Source organism: Manis pentadactyla, chromosome 6, assembly GCF_030020395.1.
Source record: "Manis pentadactyla isolate mManPen7 chromosome 6, mManPen7.hap1, whole genome shotgun sequence".
Taxonomy (NCBI): Eukaryota; Metazoa; Chordata; class Mammalia; order Pholidota; family Manidae; genus Manis; species Manis pentadactyla.
In genome coordinates, this window is record NC_080024.1 from 58,291,802 (window position 1) to 58,317,674 (window position 25,873).

At 38.1% G+C, this 25,873-nt stretch overlaps 1 protein-coding gene across 1 annotated transcript in view; it reads left to right on the forward strand.

Moving 5' to 3' along the window:
- Window positions 1-25,873, forward strand: part of PDE11A (phosphodiesterase 11A) — a 395,750-nt gene that overhangs the window by 136,348 nt on the left and 233,529 nt on the right. The window contains exons 3-4 of the mRNA XM_036879447.2: window positions 4,369-4,458; window positions 9,732-9,872. Coding sequence (XP_036735342.2) covers window positions 4,369-4,458; window positions 9,732-9,872 — 231 coding nt within the window. The remainder of the gene's footprint in view (window positions 1-4,368; window positions 4,459-9,731; window positions 9,873-25,873) is intronic.

Sequence of the window (25,873 nt, forward strand, 5' to 3'; positions counted from 1 at the left end):
CTTTGTCAATATCAATTACTATTATAAATGATTATTTCTAAAATAAGATGTTTATTGAATTCTTTATTTTCCCTAGCTAAAAAACTTTGCAGCTCACTGATGAGATTCTAATTATTAGAATCACCAAATATTTAGAACTAAAAATATTCAGAACAGAAAGATTACTCAGTAAAATCAGACATTTTAAAGATAAGGAAATAGATTCAGAGAGATTAAGTGGCTTGTTGACTTTCAAGCATAACAGCCATATAAAGGACAATGGTCACCTGATTTAAAATTCAGATCCTTAAAAATTATACAAAATGCTTGGAGCTCAGTAAATACTGCTATTACAAATGGATTGAAGCACACATATGATATATTAGAAAATGCTTTACATGTTCATTTGGTCATTCTCTTCTTCCTACTTGCTTGACCTGTAAACTACCTTAAACTTGGTCCCTAAAGGCTAATAAATACAGAAAGGAAGGAAGGAAGGAAGAGAGGGAGGCAGGGAGGAGGAAGAGGTGGGTAGCTAAATTAAATAAACCATATCTCCCCCTCCCCTCCATTTCCATTATAGTCACTGTCTCCACATTAGAGAAAATAAAAGAAAGTGCTTTCTGTGTGTGTAGGTGATTTAAAAAGTGTTCCCATTCTGGCTAAAGGCAGGAAAATTCTGGCAATATATCTGGCAGCTTTATGTCAATAGCTTTATGCTGGCTTATCGACCAACTTCCTAAGGCATGAGGGGGAGTAATAAGGAAGGGAAAGGAGTGGGCAACGGAAATAACATCTCATTCTGGAAGGCAAAATGTTGTAAGGAATGATCATCAGTTGTAGAATTAGATGACCTGAGTTTCTGTATGAGTTTGAGAAGTTACTGAGTTTCCTAATCTCTGAAAGGTTCATAACATTCCTCCATGAGAAATGATGTGTGATTCAAGTGAAGATGATGTGGGAGTGTCTGACACATAGGAAGTCCTCATTAAATATTAGTTTACCTTGAATCAAATCCAGTGAAGGAATTTATCCTAGAAAGGTCTATAAAAATTAATTCATTTATTTTGTAACCCTATTTAATACCAATCCCACTGTTTTTCTTCTTTAAGAGTGGGATAAACAGCATTAGCTACTACAGCATTCTGAAATCCTTTCAGGGATCCGAGGCCACAGTTGAGTATGCCCAGGTAGCCAAAGCAAGATGTTAATAGGAAAGAAATGATAGAGAATGTGAAGTGCCCTTCATCTTTTGTCCACCTCAAGCCTTCTGCAAAATTACCTCCCACTCCAGGTAATTCTGGGTGTTCTGGGTATCCCAGGGGTGTCACACACCAGGTCCTGAGCAGATCTGCTCCTAGGGGTCTCATCAGTCACCTCTTCACAGGGCATCATGATGTGTGTGGTGTGTGGTGGGGAGGTTAGATAGAGACTGTGTTATAAAACATGCCCTTTCCCTTTGCTTTAGAGAAGTCCTGCCACAGTGTCACTTGTAACAATGTCTTAGGTCATGAAGAGTTCAGGGAAATAATTCTTAGTTTTTATTTGGGGGCATTGTCTCTCTCACAGGAGTCAGATTCTGGAGATGAGTTTGAGTGAGAGTGTTGAGACCATACCGAACATCCCTAGACCTTAACCCCTTGTGATGAGAAAGGCTTTGTTAGGATCAGGCCCTTCACACTTAGCTGTTTCTTCCCATCGGAGTGCTTTTTTCTTGAATGTTCCCCAGTCTTTCCTCAAATAGGCTTCTGTAGGGCCATCCTACCAATTTACATTCATGTCCAATTGTGTCAGTACAGCAGTGGGCACATTTTGAGTTTGTTTGCCTGAGGCTACCAGGCCTTCTGGCCTTTACTTTCCTATGGGGCCCATCCCAACAGGCATACTTAAATCTGCAGCTGACAGAGTTCTGGGGTCAGCTGAGATCCCTGCTACAGATACTCATGTACAAAGAAATTAGCTTATATCCTGCCTGTCTCCAAATGTGAGTGTGGGCACTTGTCTTAAATTCTTGATATATCAGAGCGTGGGTAAAATTGTAATATTTCCAGAATATCTCACCTGGCTTTAGTACATCTGCATATCAATAGGGGTTCAGAGGTGTAAACAAGTAGGCTTTAGTGCATTTGCATCATTCCTCAGGGGTGGAGAGAAGTTCATCTCCATATCAATGGCTAATTACCTGGGCAAGGAGGGCTTATATGTACCTGAGAGGTGAGGGGAGGGCCAGTTTTGCTTCTGCTGGAGCAGGAAAGAGAGAAGGTCCTGGACTGCAGTTTGTGAGCAATAAACAGATTTTAAACTTTATTTCTTCCTTTGACTGATTTTGGTTTTTAGAGGTATTTTGCCTCAGGATTTCCTCTCCCTGGACTAACACCTGGTGTAGTCAGCAGGATTCCTCTGAACCTGAAATCTGTTATAATGTGTGTGACCTTTCGGAGGGCCGCCCCAAGAAATGATGGGGAGAAGTGGTGCTCGTGCTGAGGGACATGTGTCTACACTCGTGTGGTCGTGGAGGCACCACCACCTCTGCTGGCCATGCTGACCCCGGCCTGTGGCCTGAGCCTAAGGCTACTGCTTCTGCCACTGCTGCTGCTCCTGCTACCAGCTGGAGCCTGGTCACAACTATGGAAAGGAGCAGAGGTCCAGGTCACTTTGATAGAGAAGCAACTGGCTGTGTACCACGCCTTGATGGCTACGGAGGCCATCCCTGGAAAAACTCTGACCGAGGTAACAACCACCTATCCCATCACAGAGTGGGTGAGAGACTGGACCCAAAGGCCACAGAGTGGTGTGGCACAGACACCTACCGTATATTATGTGACTGGCCATTTGCCTATGGCATCCCCAGGGAATAATGAAGCAGACGCATTGGCCCAGGTACGCTGGCTAGAAGGAAAGTCTGCCTCTGTTGTGGCCCAATGGCTACATCAGCATCTGTTGCATGTGGGGCAAAAGACAATGTGGGCTTGTCATTGACCTTTGAAGAAGTCAACCGATCCTGGAAGGAGTGCCCTGCACGTTGTGCTGATCAGCAAACCACCAAGAGGGGCCTAGAGCATCTCTTTGCAGCTTATGGCCAGTCACTGGTGATTGAGAGCAATCAAGGCACACACTTTATTGGACATGCGTTACAAGGATGGATGCAGCAATTAGGAGTAAGATGGACGTGGCCCTGGACAGTTCAACACATGACTGGTGATGGCTGGCTCTTCTGGCACCTTGGGGAAAAGGCCTGGAAGCTGGTCTCCTGTGTATTCTTGTAATAACAGCAAATTGGCCCCCAGCAATCATGGTTTTTGCTTCTACAGTCCTTGTGTCCTGATGTGCCCCCTGTTGCAGCTGCCACGTGATGGCTAGAATGGATGAGTTTTGGACTTAATCTGCATAGGACTTTGAACCTAGCTGAATTCTCTGGCTTGAGAATTATGATTGTGTTGCTGTTGTCAAGAAAAAAATGCTTAAAGAGAAGCTTGACTTTGTCTAATGTTTGGTAAAAGTTTTGTGAGCAATCTAGTATGGTTATTATGACTGAGTAAACAAGTATAGAAACATTTTGTGCTTAGTAAGAGATTGTGCTGTAAAGTACATTTATTTAATCTGCATAGGCTGAAACCTCTGGTTTGAGGATTATCATAATTTTATTGTTGTTGCTATTGTATGTCATTAGTTTTGTCAGAAGAGGGGGAACGAGTAAATTATAAGGTGAGATTTCTGGAGGGGTGGTCTGTGGGTAAAATTGTAATATTTCCAGAATATCTTGCCTAGCTTTAATACATCTGCATATCAATAGGCATTTGGAGGTGGAAAGAAATATGGCTTTAGTGCATTTGCATCATTCCTCAGGTTGGAGAGAAGTTCATCTCCATATCACTGGGTAATTACCTGGGCAAGGAGGGCTTATCTGTACCTGAGAGGTGAGAGTGAGGGCCAGTTTTGCTTCTGTTAGAGCAGGAAAGAGAGAAGTGCCCGGACTGCAGTTTGTGAGTGATAAACGGATTTTAAACTTTATTTCTCCCTTTGACTGATTTTGGTTTTTAGAGGTATTTTTCCCCAGGATTTCCTCTCCCCGGACTAACATGGATCCATTCACTTACTCATTTTTCATTGATCAAAGAAGGAACACAAAGATGATTTTGACACAGTTCCTGTATCACAGCTGTTACAATTTGTTGCTTATGTTTTTGTTTTCTCATAGATGTGATTGTCCCTAAAGTTTGACTGAGATCATCTTACAGATAACTGAAAAAAATATCTTCTGTAAGATGCTAGTATCAACAACTCCATACTTAAATCACTGTTAAGAATGTACTATATCAGGCATATGCAGGAAATGTGGAATTTGGTTCAGTGATGTTTTAATGTTCTTAACATTCTCTTTGCCCTCAGGTTATGCAGATGTATCTTCCATTTTGTGGTATTGCCATATCTAACGCTCAGCTATTTGCTGCCTCAAGGAAAGAGTATGAAAGAAGCAGGGTGAGTAGAAAGAAAACATTGCTGACAGTCCTCAAAGTGCTCTGTCTTTCAAATGTCTGTAAGACATTATGTCTTTTAGAAACACCAGACTATCTTTGAATAGTTCAGGAATCTTTTTTATTTTTGTAATCATTCAAGTCTATGGTTGAAGACCCCCTTTAAGCAATAAGCCCAAATGGAAGTGGATATAAATTCTTCTTGTTGTTTGGGGTAAATAGTACCAGCTTCTTTTAAAAAGGAAATTAATTTCACATCTATACTATAAGGCAGCAGATATATTCTTGCTTACTTGTATCTTTGAAACAATAACACAATTTAGTGATGTTTTTACAACTTAATTCCATTAAGAAGCAAGGTATGTTACAAATGATTTCACCCTACCTCAGAAATTTTGTTTTTGAATTGAAAGATTTTCTGGAAGAGTGTTACAGGATAACTGGACAATAATGCGAACACTAATTTGTAGAATTATAATGAAACATACATAAAAGGATTGATCTCATATACCATCACCAGTTACATAGTTAAATTGTAAAACAAAAGCAAAAGCAAAAACTGTTGCTCAAAAAAATGTTGACCTGTATCAGAGATTAAATTATATTAGGCTCAATATACTTTTAAATATAGGGACATTACTGTCACAACATAGAGACATATTTATTAAGAAGATGTTTAAAAAAGTTTAAAACCTTCAGTTAATTGGTAATTAAACTGATTAAAAATTTCATTTGCTAAGCATTATGACTTACAAATATTTCCCAATAAACAGATGAACACAGTTAACTTAAACACAATACAGTCATCTTCTTTAGAATGGTGTACTATGCCTTTTCTCTGTCTTGGATGCTGTTGCGGTATTTAGCCCCATGTCTTACCATTCTCCTCCTTTCATTCAGCAGTATAATCCCCAATTTGCAGAAAACAATCTTTTTCACTTTCTCATACCTTTAGCCAAATTTTGCCCTCTGCTTTCAGTGCCTCATGTCCACCTTTTTCTTCCCACTGCCATTTGCCTTGTAAATCCTTCAGGACCCAGCTCAGTCTTTCCTTCTTTACTTATTGTTTTCCTTTGTATATACTGCCATTGTTCTATTGTAGATACATGTCACACTGCATATTTATTGATGGCCCTCCTCTCTAACTATATTTTGAACTCCTTTTGGGATACTTCATGTATTATTAATCTTTGCATCCTCATGTATGGCACAATTTGCTTATTTATAAAACAAATACTTATTTTGCAATATTGTTCAGACACTGTCTAAAGTCCCTGCCATCATTAAACTTGCTATTCTAGTGGGAACAACAGATAATAGACAAGCAAACAAGTAAAAAATATATAGTATCTGGTAGTATAAATGCTCTAAAGAAAAATGAAGTGAGATAAATAGATTGAGACTGGTCACTGAAGAACGGTTTAAGATGGTAATGAAGAAGGTCTCTGTAAGGAGATATTTGAGCAGAGACCTGAATGAAACAAGGAGCAAAGCCATAGAAAGATCTGGTAAAAGCATTCCAGATATTGGAAATATCAAGTGAAAAGGTCCTGGGGCAGGAGAAAGCTTGGTCAATGTGTCTAGAGAACAGAGAAGGAAGACCTTGAATACCCAAAGCATCTGAGAAGGAAAAAAGCTTGTAAGCATCACACTTCCTGATTTCAAGCTATACTACAAAGCTATTATAATCAAAACAGTATGATACTGGCATTAAAAACAGACACATAACCAATGGAATAGAATTGAGAACTTAGAAATAAGCCCATGCACATACAGTCAACATGCATTTGACAAGGAATATTCAATGGGGAGAAGATAGTATTTTCAATAAATGGTGTTGGGAAAACTGGATATTCACATGCGAAAGAATGAAATTGGATCTGTCTTATACCACTCAGAGGAATTAACTTCAAATGGATTAAAGGCATGAAATATCAGACCTAAAACTATAAAACTTCTAAAAGAAAACATAGGGGAAAAGTCCCAGTGATGTTTTGGGTTGGACACAAAAGCACAAGCAACAAAAGCAAAAGCAAACAAGTGGGACTACATTATATTAAAAAAAAAACCCTGCATAGCAAAGGAAACCATCAACAAAATGAAGAGGCAACCTAAAGAATGGGAGAAAACATTTACAAGTCATATATATTAGATAAGGGGCTAATATCCAAAATATATAAAGAACTCATACAAGTCAATAGCAGAAAACCCCAAATAATCCAATTAAAACTGGGTAGAGGATCTAATAGAAAATTTTCCAGAAGAAGACATACAAATGACTAACAGGTACATGAAAAGATTCTCAGCATCACTAATCATCTAATGCAAATCAAAACCATCATGGTATATCATGTCATGCCTGTTAGAATGGCTGTTATGAAAAAGACAGGAGATAACAAGTGCTGGTGAGGATGAGGAGAATTGGGAATGCTTGTGCTCTCTGGGTGGGAATATGCATTAGTACAGCCATAATGAAAGCAATACGGATGTTCCTCAAAAAACTAAAAATAGAACTTCTGTATGATTCTGCCATTCCACTTCTGGGTACATATCTGAAGGAAATGAAGTCACTCTTAACAGATCTGCACCACCATGTTCATCACAGCATTATTCACGGTAGCCAAGACCTGGAAATAACGCACGTGTCCATTGGTGAATAACTAGATGTAGAAACTGTGGTATATATGTAAACAGAATATTATTCAGCCAATGGAAGGAAATCCTGCCATTTATGACAATATGGATGAAACATGAGGGCACTGTACTAAGTGAAATAAGTCAGAACTATAAAAAGCAGAATTCATAGGAAACCCAAGGTATAATGGTGATTTCCAGAGGCTGGGGTATGGGGAACATGGAGAGATCCTAGTCAAAGTACATAAAATTTCAATTATAAGATGACTAAGTTCTGGGGATCTAATATTCAGCATGGTGACTATACTTAACAATACTGTATTACATACGTGGAAGTTGCTGAAAGAGTACATCTTAATGTTCTTACCACACACAAAAATTATAATTCTGTGAAATGATGGATGTGTTAACCTTATTGTAGAAATCACTTCACAATATATATGTGTATCAAATCATCATGTTAAACTTACACATGTCATATGTCAATTATAGCCCAATAAAACTGGGGAAAAGAGGAATTTCCCCCAAAACTGGTGGTAAAATAAATATAAGGTTTATGTGGGAAATGAGTGAAAACTACTTTGGGCTTGTACAGCTGGCAAGTTAACAGTTGGATACTAGAGTCTAAAGTTTTGGAGAGACTTCAAGACTCAAGATTAATATTTGGGAACCATGAGCATATAGATGGTATTTAAATTCGGGTAGCATGTACGTTAATCTGGGGGGAGAAGGTGTGGATAAGAGAAGGGAAGAGGTCCAAGGGTGAGCCCAGGAACAAAAGGTCACTAGAAGGAGGGGCAGAAATGCAAGTGAAGTCACTTAGCAGGGAGTGTTCAACTATGTGAAAGGTTTCCAGTGTCTGTTGAATTCATATCATCCTAGATTTTCTTCTCTTTGTCTCCTATTCTGGAGCTAGTTGGCATTGTTATTTGTGAAACTTTTATCATTTGTTAGTAAAGGAGCAATTTTTAATTAGAAACATTACTATAATGTGACTCAAGGCACAATTAGTTTTTCCTCTGAGATAAATGTTCTTGCATATGAGTCCCAGAGGACCTAGCCACACAGTCACAACAAATTGAAAAGTTAAATAATTGTTCAGTTAATATGATACATCTGAAGAAATTGTCTGGATGATTAAGGAAATAATGTTTTCCCCTTTAATAACAGGGGATTTTGTTGGTAATTATTCAGACAGCAGTTGCCTCAATTTTAATGTTATGTTTGAATATGACATTATTGCACATCGACCTCTCAACAGCAATTTGCTGTCCAAATGCCAGTCAGGATACACTTAAAAATTTTTTCACCGCCTGGTGTTTTTCTTTGTTTGGGGATCAGAGAGCAGTCCAGGACCCTTATCCATATATACAAGCTCTCTGTAGGGAGAATGCTGCCGAGGATTCTTGGACCTCTTTTAGATGCTCAGTGAACTAGACTCATTTCACGGATCCCTTAGCTCATTCAAATGCTTTTCTACCTGAACAGACTCAGAGAAGAAATTTTCACGTTTCAGATGGTTTCAAGATAAATTAAATTCATTACCAACGCTGAAAATTAGTCATGTCCCTGGGATGATGATCAACTCCATCTACCTGAATAGACGTGAATACGAAAACCCACAAAACCCTTTGTGAGAGGTCAGGCTTGAGAGTGCACATGTTATTAAATTCTACTGAATGAAGCACCCTCTGGCCAGTTCACTGGCTGTGTAATTTTCTGGTTGCTCTCTGAGAGAAACATAATACCTACCACCCATACATAGCCCTCTATTCTTAAATCTCTGGAAGTATCCATGTAATTAAAAATTCCAAATATATATTATTTCAATGTCAAATTGCAAGCTAACCTAGCTGGATGAAATGACAAGTTATTACTCTTTGATTTTTAAATGAGTATACAGTTTTCAAGTTAGAATTTGTTTTTTCATCAGTCTGTGTGCTTCTCATTCTGTTGTTTTAATGGAAATTTTGATGATGTTTTCTTTCCTGAGATATATAATAGTGTTTAAATGTTCTTCTGGACAGATTGGGATGAAGCAATATTTCTTGTATAGAGAGATTAAAGAGGATTATATATATATATAATTTTTTTTGAAAGCTCTGAAACTTACTTAGCATTCACCACTATAATTCTTTTAGAGTTCTGTGAGAGATGGGTATTAGTGAACATAAGTCTCAAGTTTGTCCGTGAAGCTATTTCTTCCTGAGGGTAAGGAAGAGCTGCTTTGTAATTTTATGAAATAAATGTGCTTTGGAAAGAATTGGGTATCTGTTATTTATAAAATACTGGGTTTACACCTCATCACATTGCAGAAAAACTTTAATAGGGGACAAAAGCCTATAGCTAATGACTATTTGGGATTCTGTAGTCATTAGCTGTGGGGGATACATATAACTAGATGTGGGATTTACATGGGGTTATATGGCACTATTTACAACTTGTATTTTGCAGTTCAAGACTGTATTATAAAATAAAATTATGGAACTATGTCAGAACGATTAATACATGCTTTCAAATTAGCCACACAAAAATATTTATATTTTATTATAGCAAAGACTAAATGGAATTTTGAGAGAAAAAAAGCCATCATTTTTATCCAAGCCTATATTCACCTAATTACATCTTTTTCACCTTTCCTAGGCTTTGCTAGAAGTGGTTAATGACCTTTTTGAAGAACAGACTGACCTTGAGAAAATTGTCAAGAAAATAATGCATCGGGCCCAAACTCTGTTGAAATGTGAACGCTGTTCTGTTTTACTCCTAGAGGACATTGAATCACCAGTAAGTCACCATTTATCTGTCATGTAGAGTTGAAGAGACTTTGTTCATGGAATGAAGTTTAATTTACTTGTAATTAAGTTTGTGAAATGGTGACTTGAACCTCTCTCTTCATGACTCTTCTAACCAAGACGTGACTTTTATAAAATTTAAGATTTTTATTTTCTTTAGATGTATATTCAGTCTTGTTTTGCTGTCACCTTAGAAACAGAGTCTTTCACTGGTGGGGACCTTAGAAATCGGCCCCAGCCCTGTGTATTTACAGATGAGGGAACTAAGGGGTAAAGTGGCCCGCCTAGTCTCACACAGCTGAATGTAAGATGAGCTCAGGTGCCCGTTTCCTGTCATATTCACCCAACAGAGGCAAAGACCCTTAGCATCTGGGGGTGTGGACTGCAGTCCACACAATGCTCCACAGCCCCCTATGGGAGGAGGAAGTCTCCAGACACTGGAGTAGCCGTGCCCTATGCTTTTGGAGCCCAGAAGCAGCTTCCTCTGGGCTGTGTCTGCAGCAGAGGCTTGTCTTGCTGCTTCTGAATGGCAGTGTCCAGGCTCTTTCACTGCTGCTTTGGACCTGCGGACACTTTTCAGAGCATTCTGATCAGGTGGAGAGGCTCCTTTCCCCTTCACGCGTGGGTTCCCATTACTGCAAAGGTGAGAGGTGAGCAGGTTCGAGGCCTCAGGCCTGCCATACCTGGACTTTCAGGTTCTGTTAAGCCTGTGGCTCTTTGGGGAAATGTGCTGGGTAAATACACACCAATATTAAAAATAATGGTCATCATCAATCTAGGTTCTTGAAAGTTAAATGTCTAAACCCTGAGCAGCAATTTAATATCTTTTCTGTGAGCTCTCTTCAAAGAACACGAATTATCTAGCAATTAAGTGCTGTTTTAATACCTCAGAGAATGATATTTTACTGTACTTAGAAAAGATTATTATATTTGCCTTTAGGTTTATTTTCCTCAAAGAATAAGAACCTGAGGGCTAATTTTGGAAATTTAATAATAAGTATTATAAAGCTTATAACATTACATTTAAAATAAATCTATGTATGTTTAAAATGCTTAGGAGCATTTCCCCATATTTTAGCAGAGCTTGGGGTTATTTCTATGTCAGCAGGTGTATTTTAATCAAACAATAGCCTTGCAATTATCCTGTGATGTGTAACACTGCAGAACCTGGGAGAACACACATGCAAACACCAATAACCCATACTTATGGAGTGCTTCCGGACACTGTGAGGCACTTGAGTTCATTTAATGCTCACTGCATCCTTATGAAATTGGTATTATTATCATCCTCATTCTACAGAAGAGGAAATAAGGCTCAGAGAGTTGAGTGACTTGCTGGAGTCTCCCGTGCTGCCCCTGAAAGGAACAGGAAGGGGCGGTGGTTGCTCTTTGGCACCTGGCAGGCTGTGGGTTCTCACTAAACAAAGACAAGAAGGGGCAGCTGCTGGGGTTTCAGCCACCAGGCTTCCCTGAGCTGCTCCAAGGGTCCTGTGAGGACAAGTGGCTGGGGGACCAGTTAGAATCTGCATAAGGACAAGCTCATTGCTGCTAGTTTAGTTGTAAATGGACACAAAAGTAATTTAAGCTAGTTTAGGGTGGTTTTTCTTGCTAATCATCTAACATGGACTAGTTTTCATACTGTGGCCTTGATTTTTGGCAAATCAGATGAAAAAGTGCATATGATAGAAGTGGATACGGAAGGTGGGGGCAGAGCTGGAGAGAATAGCAGGGACAGTACAGTTTCACGGTGGAAGTCAGTGGGATGGTGTCAAAAACCACTATCTAGAGTAGATGGTACAAGCAATAAAGGTATTGGTATATTACTGAAAGTTAAAAAGACTTTTCTGCTATCATAGCTGCTCATTCTGTGACCATCATGGTGGGATTAGAGTAGAAATTTCTGGGCCCCTTATCATAATTTCTTCTCTTTGCCTATTCCCTGCCTCTCAAAGTGAAGATGAACTCCTCTCTTCCAGAGGGGCAGGGTCTAAAGGTAATAGTGAGCCATGTGCAAACTGGGGAGATTTGTCAGGTAAAACAAGAGGAGGAGAACAGACACAGTCACATCATGTGCAGGAGGAGAGGCCAGACCAAACAGGCCACCAGACACTAATATCGGTGCTGGCACAGTGGTCTCAACAAACAGAAAACCAGGCAGAAGCCAAACTCTTGGGCTGCCCCCTCCCCATGTCAGAGTACTGGATGGATGGACTGGTACTTAAAACCTTTGTCATCTGGATTTAATGAAGAGTTTGAATGATTACCAGAGAGGGGACCCAAGCAATACTTACAAATATTATTTGATTTGATTTGCTTGACAGAGAGCCGACCTACATAGATTTCTAACCAAAGATGAGAAAACATAGGTGGAACTTGACAACATGATTTTTAATTCTAAAAGTTCCTATGGAAGAAGAAATATATATGAGTAGCCAGAAAATTTGCTTAAAATGCAGCAAAGATGAAGAATGGGTGAGATTTTGCCTGTGAAGCTGTTGAAATGTATTATAAAATTAGAAATTAATTCCTCATAAAGAAACAGCTAAACAGAATAGAGTCCAGAGACCCCAATACATACAAAAATCTAGTGAAGACTGTTCTCTGAATTGTATAGAAAATTATTTCTAACCAAGAGTATATTGAAGGACTAGAGGGTTTCAGACTTGAAATGATGAAGTTTTTTTTTAACATCAAGTATTTCAGCAATAAAGATGTTTTTATAATTAAAAAGGAATATATATGTAAGGTTTCAACCTCACAGGGAAAATCCAGAATTCAATTATACCTCTCCCTTATCTCTTCTGACCTTTCTTCCCCTATTATTGTCAGCAGGCCTATCACTAGCAGGATGCTTCTTTGGCATTTCTTACCACCTTTGATCCCCTGGCATTTATGATAAACAGCAAAGAGCTTTCTCCTATGCAGAGTGCCAGTTTCAGTTTTAGATGTGTTTTAACCAATAGTTATCTTCATAACATAAAGCAAAAGTTGCAGGAATAAAAGATTGATATCAAGGTATTCAGGGAAATCCACCTCCTCACCCTTCTCCCCAGCCCTCTAGACAGCTTGCCATGTTGCTTCAGGGGAGAAAGTATACAGAATACTGAAACAAATATGAGTTCCAAAATAGGCTTTAAAATTTATAGCAGGGTTATTATTCTCAAAAACCAAGACTTTTTCATTTGCCAGAGCCAGACTTTCCTAAGGACTTAAAAGAATGAGGGTCTAAAGCTGTGCCCAAAGCAATAGATTGGAAAGAAAATAATGAAGCCCTAGAGTCTCCCAATCATGGATTGCCCAAACTAAGGTTGGGGAGAGAGGAAAACAGTATATGTGATCTACTCAGCTTTCCTAACCCCAGGGGGACTCAAGGCCCCACACAGTGGTGGTTGTGATAATGAAGGAGTTAAAAGTTCTCCCAGACACAACCACAGGGAAGGAGACTAGAGGTGGCAATATGACAGGGGGTGGTAGGGGGCAGTGAGGGCCAGACAGGGCCATGAAAAGCAAATGCACTTTTCCTGTTTCCTGACAAGTCAACAGAGGGAGGGCTAGGACCTAAAGAATTCTAACTGTCAGGATAAGGGTGGCACAGAGGGTGTGACCCTTACCTGGAGACCTATAGCAGGTGGATATATGAGCATATCCACTATTGAGGATGACAATGCTGAGGACTTGTTAGGCTTTCTGATCTCTTAGAGGCCAGCTTGGCTTATAGGATGACTGTACATCAGCTGCTTTGCTGCAAAGAACCCAGAAAATTGCATGTCATCCTGGTGATAATTCCAGTATTAAATAAGTTTTAATCTGAAATGATTGAGAAAATCTGACATGGATGAGTTTAACTAAAATCATCACTTTTGTCTTCTTTCAACAAACTAAATTGGAATTCAAGAAGAGATTTAGTTGAGTTATAGAAAATAATATAAGTGACTTTTTTGTATAGCTATGTCTAATGACCTCAGAAATTTATAATCAATAAACAAATTATATTCTCTAGTCAATAACCTTATATTCAGTATATATATATATATGACAAAGGAAGCATTTGAAATTAGAGGGGTGAGGAGTTTGATAGACTGTTCTATAGATGTTTAGGAAATAAACAGCTGGCAATTCAGGATTTAAAAAAAAGCCCCAAAGCTGGATTCCTACCTCACACTTGTTAAAATATAATTTTCCAAAAGGCAAAATTATGACTTTCATGTAAATATAAAGTAAATTCATGTCAAGGATTGCTTTTAATTCATTATTTGTGAGGGAACCAATAAGATGTTTAAATCAGTTCAAAGGACATTTGAGAAGTTTTAGGTATTATACACAATGTTTGAATAAGATTTCTCAGAGACAAAACTTTTTAGAGACAAAACAAGGCTATAAACTGTAATCTTCAAGGTTATCTTTTCCACAGGATAGAAATTACTTGTATTTCCACCAGAGGAAAAGGTACAAATTAAAATGTAACTTTACAAAGTCTAGTGTCTTTAATCAGTAGTAACCAATGAATGGGACTAAGTACATTCCATAGATCAGGGATCTGCAAATTTTTTCTGTAAATTTCCAGATAGTAAGTAAATATTTTAGGTTTTTCAGGTCATACAATCTCTGTTGTAGCTACTCAACTCCACCATTGTGGCAGGAAAGCAGTCACACATAGTACATAAAGAATGTTCAATATTCTACTAAAATGTTATTTATAAAAAACAGGTGGTGGACCAGACTTGGCTTGTAGGCAGTAGTTTGAAGATGTCTGTCCTATATAATCCTTGGGTGGCCTTTGCCCTCTTATGATATTGAATGATGAGTTGCCCATCTCTTGACTTATTTCTGTAAAGTTAATATAAATTTCAGATGGATCAAAGATTTAATTTTTTTAAAAAGAACACAAAAGTACTGGTGAATATTGTTTTATAGTCAATGAGTAGGTAAAGACTTTCTAAAACATCCATGCAATTCCTAAGAGAATATAAGCATGTTAAAACATCTCTGTGATTTTTCAGCCATCAAATTGGTAAAGATTTAAAAGAATTATAACAACCAGTATGAGTATGGGTATGAGAAAATGGGCATTCTCATCACTGATGGTGGGGGTTTAAATTCAGGGAACCTTTGTGGGTATAAGTTTGGTAAAATATATTTCAATTGTACCCACCAATTCCTGTTCATAAAATTTAGCATAATGAAAGAGACGGAGATGAGAGAAAAATGACTATACAAGAATGTTTATGACAGTATTCATAGTAGTAAAACTATAAATAATGCAAATACCAACAGAAGTTGTATATAATGAAATTCTATGTAGTCCTTTAATATAATGACATATGCTATATGTATAGGAACAATATCCTTGATATATTTTAAGTGAATAATAAAGGAAAACAATCAATATATAAAAGGAAATAATTTTTATCAAAATATGGGTACATAAATGGGGGTAAAACATCTCAGGGGATGTTTCTGGAATTCTCCTTGCTGCCTTAGAATGGCAGGAGAGGTGAGGTGGAACAAGAAAACTTGCGGACAAGTCATCTAGACAAGGCTGCCGGTGTGTCAGGATAAATGACAATGTGAATGATGTCACCCTGCAACTGCTAATCTTTGTCAGTTGAAGAGAATTAAAAGCTTTCATCATACAAGAATATCTGTGTCATATGGGACTTTAAAGTGCATGGGAGGCCCTGCTAGGCAAAAGCTGAAATTGTACCCAAAGGAGAGTGTTAGTGAGAAAATGCTCAGAGACAATAGATTGAAATTCAAGTGCAGTCACCCTGACATCACTCCCCTTCCCCTTCCATTATTCATTTAAAGATGAGTATATAATAAAATGCACCAACATGGGACTTAGGCAAAAAAACCATAAGATAAAGGGGAAAGGAATGTGAACACAAAGGCTAGATGAAGAACACACACTAGAAAAATTGCTAATGTTTTTTCATGAAATGAAATGAAAGATAATATGATCTCTCAGGAAAAATAAAAGTTTTCAAAGAACAGATACAAGGGCTCAGGAAAAAGTGGTAAGCAGTAAAAAGACAAGAAAACTGAGTTGACAGAGCTTGGAAAGAAGTAGAAGGAAAATATAAAACTGTACAGAAATGCACATTACATTAAAAATATCAACAAAAAAAGAAATGACACTTCTAAAATATTTTCAAGGGCATGAAGAATAAAATAGAAAATAGTACAGTATGATAAGATAAGAGAGAATGATAAAAATGGAGTCAGAATTAAGGAAGTCCTAACTAAGGATAATGGGTATCTCTAAAAGAACATGAGAAATGAACAGAAAAAAACAAACCAACCCAGAAATATAACACTAGGGCGTTTTACTGAAATAAAGGCAAACTTGAATTTACAGACTGAACACATCATTTTAGGAAAAGTTTATACTGATTGTTGGGGAAGAAAAATTTTCCTTGGCTCCTCAAATGTTGTTCTGTCTGGTCTAAGAATTAAATTGACATGAGACAGAGTAACAGAAGAAAGTTAAATTTAATTTCATATGTACAGGAACTCCACATAAATGAGAGGTTCAAATACAGAAAGGTAGAATCATATATATATTATATATATATATATATATATATATATATATAATATATATGCCATCCTGAGCTAAGGAGTGGAATAAGGGCCTGGAGACTTCAGAGGGGAGGATGGAAACTCACAGGGCAATAAGAAGAAAAGCAGATGTTTAGTAATTAGATGTTTGCCCTGCCTTGCAGATGGGTCAGTCAGATAAAATTTATCTGTGGTAATAACTCTTATTCTGGGAAAGACCCCAGTTTAGATTCTTCTCCATTATTTAGGGAGAGGCAAAAACTTCTCTTGAGCCCACAGGGTCTTGATAGCCTTCAGCTCAAAATGGTGCAAATGCCAAAGTAGCACATCTGGGGTAGATTTGTTCTGAACCCATTCACTGATTGCTTAGCACTGAAACCCATTCAGTGGTAATAACTCCAAAGATAACACAAAAATTTGTATGGGCACTGGACAAAATCAAGTCATCTGTTGGAGGAAAATTCATTTTGCAGTTAGTCTTCCTCATAGCACTCTCCAGGGCAAGGAAACAAGACAGTGATAAAGTCCCCAGGAAAAGAAATTATGACCCTGCAATTTTAAATGCAGCCAAATCCATATTTAATTACATAAACTACAGGTATTTTAAATATGCAAAGAAGAGTGCAGGAAACATAGTTCCAAGAGGTCTTTCCTGAAAAATACCAGAAACTGAAATCTAGCCAACCAAGCCATGCAGAAGACATGATAAGACCAGTGTTGAGTATTGAATGTATTTCAACAAGGAACTAAGGCTAAAACACAGTAGGACATATACTTGAAGAAGTAAATGTAAACCTTATATTGTAATACATAGCAATGGTTGTGGCTCCCCACGTACCCTAGGTCCCAGGGACAGCAGGTGCCCGCATACACAGTGGGTTGCATTACAGAAGAGGAACAGTGTGCTTAGACAATCTATCTTTTAACGTTGAGTGGCATCAAGCCTGCTGTTTGTCTGGGGAAAGACGTTATCTCGTCTCTCAAGTCTGTCCACTGCAAACACTGAGAAATGAACCAAATAGAGAGAGAGCAGGACCTTGCAGCCTTGGCATATAAAGCAAAGGCTGTACATTTAGGGTTCATGAGGTTTGCCTCTCCCATAAAGTATCTTGGTTGAATGGAATATTTTAATTTTAATGTGTCAAGTTTATCAATCTTCTTTTTTGATTTGTGCTTTAAGGGTTTTATTTTTTTTTTAAAGTCTTTATCTGCCTCCGTGTTAAAATAGCATTCTTTTATATTTTCTTTAACCCATTGGGGATTTATGGTCCTTTATATCCTTCTGGAATTTATTTTTTACATAGAATGTAAAGCTGTACAGTGTAACTAATTGTTTCAGCACTATTTGGCCTGCACTCTGTGATGCCACTTTCACATTTCATCAAGTTTCTATATATATTTGGGTCTGTTTCTGAGCTCACTATTTTGTTCCACTGGTCTACTTGTCTATTTCTGGCTAGTATCACACTGTCTCAATTTCTATGATTTTATAATATGCTTTGATATTTGATAGGATGAGTCCTCTGTGTTTTTGTCCTTTAAAACTGGCTTGCTTATTCTTGTCTTGTTGCCCTTTCATATAAATTTGAAGAGAGCTCATCAAATACCATGAAAAGTTCTGTATAGAGTTTGAAATGAATTTACAGATCAGTTTGGGGGATTTCTTCAAGTAATAGAATATACAAGAGAAAATGGCTGAAACAATAGGAACATTTATATCTTACATAACAAGACATCTGCAGGAGGTTGTTCTGGGGATGCTGCAGCAGCCAGATGGTGTAACAAGAACCCAGGCCCTGTCCATTTTCCCGTGCTTGTCTCAGTGGTCAGCCTTCCCTGGCTGGCATGCAGAAGCTTGGTGCAACTCCCAGAGCATGTCAGTGTATAACTGTGTCCTGAGAGGAGGAGAAAGGAAACTTCTTTTAACATATCCTTTTTCTCAAGGAGAAAAGTCTTTTCCAAAAGAGGTTTTTCCAGCTGACTTTCCCTCAAGATCCCATTATTCAAGAATGAGATGTCATTTGAATCACTCATGTTCTTATTTTTCTTTTCTCATCTCTCACTCTCTCTGTGTTCAAATCTTCAGCATAAGTGAGATTCATCAATATGTCCATGTTCCTTGGTCTGACCTACAATTCTGCGGGTTGTTGATTTAGGTGTCTGTATTAATATTATTTGTTTATGTGCTTTTGAATTTGGCACTGGAGCTCATTTTGATCAGAGGGTGTTTTTATTTGTTCCATTGTTTTTTTTTATGCTCTCCTGTACTCTTTCCTCTCTGAGAGTTTGCATAGCTCCTTAGTCTCTAGCCAAGCAGTAGGTTTTATATGGTGGCTTGGATCTCCTGCTGGGTGGTAGTATGACACTAAGCCAGCAGCAGCTTAATTCAGGTTTTGAGAGAGGTCACCTCTCTCAAGGGGGCCCTTTTTAGTCCTCCAGCTCCTGTAGAAGCTGGAATCCCAGCCACTGCTGCCTGCCCGTTCCTGGCCTTGGAGCACTGAAGGCCTCATCTTCAGGCTCATGCCTTTTGAGAGCTTTCCTTTTCCCTCGCCTCTGCTACCCTCTTCTCTTTTTTCTGCCCTTTAACCTATAAATGTCTCTCTAGTTTTCTCTTTCTGTATTTTATCAATCTTTGCTGTTTTGGGAAGAGAACAGATGTGTCAAAGCATGAACTTATAACACCATCTCTACTGGCATTTCATATACTGCTTCTTACAATCAGGAAAAAAAGTATGATGTCAGAAAAAAAATCTGCTCAAACCTTCCTTCCTCCAAAAATAACTTAGATTTTTCTCTATTTTATTAGAATCATTCCTAGAAACAAAAACTTCCAATTTTTTTGTGATTTGAGTAGTTTAAAAAGCTTGTTATTGTAGATACATGATTTCATGTACTCTCTATGCTTGAGTAAAGAAAGAGAAAAAAAATTAAGTGTAGTTTAGAAGCTTTGATGCATCAAGCTCTTAACTCAGTGTCTGTGACTGCATTCATGGTCTTTAAACTGGACATCAGGTGTGAACTGATCAGTTTACTCAATGGATGCCAGAAATAGAAATAAGGAATGCCTTTCTAGACCACTCTCCTGCCAAAATTAATATTTTACTCTCTTTTGCTCCTCTTAAGTGTTTCAGGCAACCAATTTTAAGTGACTGGGTCAGTAATATTTTCCACTAGACTGAAAAAATAAAAAGAATGTTCCACTGTAAGCTGCTGTCGACATTAGGAAATATTCAGTCCTTTGAACTGAATATTCCCTGCTTAATGTTATTCCATTCCATGAACCTGTCTAAGCAATTCCAATCACTTCTCTTAGTTCCTTTCTAGCTCATGAACTTAGTATAATCTCTCTTTCTTTTTGTGCTTAGTCGAGGAAAGCAAGAATGTAGACGTGTTAGTCTTATGTCCTAAGGCACTGTCTCAGCAGTAGCGTTTACAAGTGGATCATCCTGATGGCTGGCAGTTATTTCACGGTCCAATACTCCATGAAGAGCTTCGTAGCTGAGCTTACAATTATGAGACTAGTTTCTAGAGTTCATTTTCTAAACCATGAAGCACACGTTACTCTTATTTTCTAATATGTTCTTTAACTTCTTGTTTCTTATATAAATACACATACACTTATGCCATTGAACTAGATGATCTTCCTGAATCCAGCACTTGAGAGGAAGAGGTGGGGTTAATCATAATCTGCTTGTTCTGGAATGGCCTACAATTCAATCCCTCCATTCTACATGGATGGTAAAAACTGCTTCAGGCTTTCTATTCCACTTTTTTCCATTTCCCCACCTATCTTTTTTTAACCTTCCTTCTCCCTGTAAGGGAGCCAGCTTAAGTTTTTTTTGCTTTTGTTCTAAGAGCTTTTCCTAGAGTGTAAATTCGAAGACATTAAAAATCTCTGATATTATTCACAGTTTTATAGACACACAGACTCACATCATTGATCGTTAATATAGCATATTATATACTTACATATATTAACTCACCTCATTAATAATTATGTGTAAATACATCAACTCATTTACATATGTTAGATATATGTATAGGATATGTGTGTGTGTATATATATATATATAATCTCCAACTGCTGGGAAAAAATTTGGCTCAGGGACACAGGGAAGTCAGAGTGGAAGGAATTCTTTAAAGCGATAATAGCAGAGAATGGCAGCTGCATTGCAGGCAGCAGAGAGCAAGAAAGAACAGAAGGAGGAGGAGAGGGCAGCTCAATGAACTCCTGCTCAGCATGGGGCAAATCCCTTGCCAACTGCTAAAGCTGGGGTCACCTGGTGACCCTGTTCTGCTTGAATCTGTATGGCATGGGAACTAAGTCCCTACCACCCCAGGAGTTGGGGGAGTCGCAGAGCACTGGACGGAGTGAGATTATGTTTTGAGAACTTCCCAAAGGCAAAGAAAGGAGATTTTTGGGCAGTCCACTAAAGAGCAGGATCATAGAGCTGCAGTCCTGCCTGGGTCACCCAAGTGAAGGGAACTTGCGAGCCCAAATCAGAGCTGTCAGTAACCTCTCCCTACTTATGTGGAATAGAACAGAGTGAAGACTTGTGCTTAGACAAGACTTAGACTTGTCTGGAGAATAGTATGAAATAGTAACAAAGACACTGACCACTGGAAGAGAGCAGAGACAAAATGTAGTGAATTGAGCAGTAAGAAGTATTTATTGAAACCAAAAAGCACACTTAAAAAAGAGGGAGTGTGGGCAGTATCAGAGAAAAGGCACCCTTAAGGGTTTAGAGTTTGCAGTTTTATAGGGCCTTTTGGGTAGGGGTCAGCATAAGGCATGATGTATATAGGTGATTCATAGTACCTTTGAAGTTTTGTTTTAAGAATAGGATTATTTAGTTGTCTGTGTTGGTCCAGATCTCAGCATTCTTTATCCACATAGGTTCATTTACACTTCTGGAAGTCTATCTCCCATCCTGGTTACAAAGTTTCTTAATTGATTAAGTGGTTGGAAGAAGAAGAACAGCATATAGATTAAGTTAAAGAATAAACTGGGCCTTTTGCCTTTTTTTGCAGGCTAAGTAGGTTATACAATGGCATAATCTAATTGGTACGGTGAAGACATGGACTGTGCTCTGACACTTTTCTTTATCTGGGGAATTGTTTTTCATCTGGGGAATATCCAGATATTCCAAAGGTCACTCCTGGCCTTTGAAACTTCAACTAATTGACTCTGAGCCCTTTCTGGCTTTCCGGTTTTATCTGGTTAACTCTTTGAGTCCCTTTTAGTGGGCTTTACTGGCTTTATTCTCCCTCCACCTTGTTCATGTCGGTCCTTCTGCCTAACACAACTTCTGAGCATCAATACCCACTGCCAGTCTTTACCATGTCCTGCTCCAAATCTTCACCACTTCTGAGATGTCCTATTTCAGTTAATAGAATCATCAACATAGTAAGTAACTCAAGCTAAAAACCAGAGTAGTTTCTAAGTGTTTCTTACCATTTCCATGAAATTGTCTCTAAGTGCTGTTTCTTCTATGTGAAAACATGATTTGTAGCACCTCCTTCCCACCCCTTCTGCACTGTCTTAATCTTTACTAATCTCTCACTTGGACATTTTCCTCTTGATTCATTTCTTTACTCACAAACAGAATGCTCTTCCTTTCTGTCCATTCTTTATACTTCTAGTTACCTTCCTAAACATGCATTTGCTTCTCCCATGTTTCAAGACATTTGGTAACTGTTGCCTGCACAACAAAATTCAGACTGCCCAACATGCAAGGTCTATCACCTCTGCCCCCAACTTGCCTTTTGGCTTTGCTCTGGTCCTCAGCCTCACTCTGTCCCTTCTTCCTCCTCTGCCCCATTTCCCCATGGCCAGCTTGTGCATGCACTTGCCCCTATATCTTTGCACATATCATTTCTGTGAAAGACAAAGTTCACTAGGCAATTGAGATAATTACATTCAGAAATTGCAATAGGGAAAACATTCGTTTATGAGGAATGTCTCAAAGAAAAGGAAGGGTGCCTAGGTTTTACAGAAGCATACAGACAAGGGAGTTATCTGCATCATTTATGCATCTTAGAGGGGGCATGAGGAAGGATGGAGACTGGTCTTATTTTGGAATAATAAAACAATAGTATATAATAAAATAACTATTATAGAGCAGAATCAGCTTTTGAGGTTAACCAATTCTAGAAGACAAAGCAATAGAGGGATTTATTTATGATAGGGGGACCAAAGATCAGGCAAAGTTCAGCACTGTCAACTCTGCACTGACTATTCTCTGCAACTCCTCCCCTCATCTTTGGCGGTATCTCTCCCTTTAGCTCAGTGCTCTTGAAGGCTGATCTCTATGTACTGTGCCCCTTGGGCTTTCTTGTCCTCTGGCTTCCAGTTGAGTTTCACAGACAAGAGGATCAGCAGAAGATTTGGGGTCTGGAGGATGGAGAGATTGGGGGTACTTATTCCCCTTATACATTTTCTGTCAGTTGTAGAGGTGGCTGGATTCTTCCAAGGCCCCTCTCCACAGCTCCAGCTCATCCAGGCACCAATATTATTCCCTCCTTCTCTCCTTCCACCCTTTCTTCACTCCCTCACTCCCTCTGGTGTCCCCACAGGCCTGGGGGTGTTAACTGCTTTCCAAAATTGCCAGTCTCTGGGTACCTCACCATTCCTTACTGGTTTCTTCTGTTACTAGTCCCTTATTGAATTAACTTAAAACCTTTTGAGTGTTCTCTCTCTTATCTGCCAAAACTGACTGATTTAGCCTCACAGCCTGGAAAACTTCACCCACTTTTCAGCCTTAGGTATGCTTGCTCACCTTTAGGACAGAGTTCACATGAAGACTTCTTCAACACTCTTCTTTGTGAACTTGTAGAATTTTGAATATGTACTGTGGTGAAATTATCCCTTTGTGAACTGTTTCCACCTCTGTAATATGTTGTGAGGTCCTCAAGGACAGGACATGATTTATGCCCTTTAATATTTGCAGAGCCTATAATAGTGCCTGGTAAACTCAGCATTTAATAAATGTGTTTGAGTGAATAAATGATTAAAGTAAATTACTAATCAGCTTAAGTAGAAATTTATCAAGGAGGATATCAATAGATGATGATTTACTTCATTCTTTTTCCCTATAGAGTAGTCCTCTTCTGGAAAAATAGGGGTTAAGAAAACACAACTACAACAAAAAGTGGCGATTATTTATTAGGTCATTCCTATTTTCCTTTTGGTGGTAGGAATATCTATTTGAGCATAGTTTTGTCTTTTAAGTTGTTTTTAAATTTAAAAAACACAGAGAAACCAGACCGACTAATGCTTGACCATTATCCAAATCAAAAAGACTTTTGTTCATGGAGCTTTTCCAAAGAACAGACAGAGATGCTTGGGGATATTTTGTTTACTTCACAGGGGCATGTGTACTGCCTTCCCCAGGGTACAATAACCAGAGCTGATCAACACCAGACTTGCTTGGAACCACTTGTTCAGTTTCACTGACCCATAAACTGCTTCTGATACTTTTCTCATAAGATTTCTTTTTTACTTAGTGCATATAAGTGTGTGTGCTTATTTAATCTGTGTTCACTTAGTATATCTATAATAAAATCAGAATTAGATTTAAAGAATAAATTTTTTTAAATTAATGAAACCAAGAACTCTACAATTGGTCCAAGTTAAGAATAAAGCATGAATTTTATTCTTTTTTATTTATGCTTTTGTCTTTTTTTTTTTGGTCAGAATCTCCACAATGCCATTATATATACTATTAAATTGCACTGAAATATTTTAGCTGTTTATTTTATTTATTTATTTATTTTGATAATTATTTTTTATTGAGGGGTAGTTGATGCACAGTATTACATTACATTAGCTTCAAGTGTACAACACAGTGATAAAACATTTATATACATAATTCTAGGTTCCAGCTATCACCCTACCAAGCTGTTACAATATCTTGACTATATTCCTTATGTTATACATTACATCCCGGTTAATTATTTATTTTACCATTGGAAGTCTGTCCTTTTTTTTTTGCGAGGGCATCTCTCATATTTATTGATCAAATGGTTGTTAACGACAGTAAAATTCTGTATAGGGGAGTCAAAGCTCAATGCACAATCATTAATCCACCCCAAGCCTAATTTTCGTCAGTCTCCAATCTTCTGAGGCATAACAAACAAGTTCTTACATGGTGAACAAATTCTTACATAATGAATAAGTTACATAGTGAACATTACAGGGGCAGTCATCACAGAAACTTTCGGTTTTGCTCATGCGTTATGAACTATAAACAGTCAGTTCAAATATGAATACTCATTTCGTTTTTATACTTGATTTATATATGGATACCACATTTCTCTCTTTATTATTATTATTTTTAATAAAATGCTGAAGTGGTAGGTAGATACAAGATAAAGGTAGAAAACATAGTTTAGTGTTGTAAGAGAGCAAATGTAGATGATCAGGTGTGTGCCTGTAGACTATGTGTTAATCCAAGCTAGACCAGGGCAATAAAACATCCACGTATGCAGAAGATTTCTCTCAGAAGAGGGGGGGTGAGGTTCTAAGCCTCACCTCTGTTGATCCCCAATTTCTCACCTGATGACCCCCCTGCGACTGTGCCTGTCTGAGGTTGTTCCTCCCTTGAGGAATCTTACCCATCTCTGGCTAACCAGTCATCTTCCGGGGCCATACAGGGAAATGTAAAGTTGGTAAGTGAGAGAGAAGCCTTATTGTTTGAAATGGTTAGCTTTTTATTTCTTTGCATATTTATGCCCTGTAGCTTCTATGCCCAGCATTTGTCTTGAGGTATCTTTATCACTTGGAAGAATTATGATACTCGGTAAATTTGATATGAGGCACGAATTCTATTTAAGGGTTGTAATTAGGAAGGAAGAAGAAAAGCTATAGAAGTAGCAGGTGGAAGAAAACATGGGAAGATTGATTATTTCTTTGACATATCTTCTTGTAGAGTAACTTCAGCATGTATAGGTTTTAAGCTACTACTTAAATTGTGCACACACATTAATATAATAGGAGTATAGTTACCTAACCAAAGCATATCTGTAATTACCAGCCATCTCCAGTGAAACCAAGAGAACCAGTTAGGCACCTTAGGCATTTGTGAAAACTTATCTATGATATGGTGGAAATTGTCCAACTGAACTTGAACAGTCTGAGAGAAATCAGACAAATTAAAACAACCCATTCCTGGGGAATGTTCACATGCCTTATGTTCTTTTAACAGTAAATAGTCTGTAGTTGTAAGATTTTGGAGCGCTACAATTTGCACTTCTCCTAATTATTGTTTGAGTTCGAACAGTATAGATCCAGTCAAATTTGTTGTTTTACTATATGCACAGGCCAGCTTAGATATCTCCTCATTCCCATGGCAAGTCCAGGAACTGGTGGGATGAGTGCATCTACAGCTGTAGCAGTGCGAGGATCTTTGTTGGGTTTTTTGATGATCATCT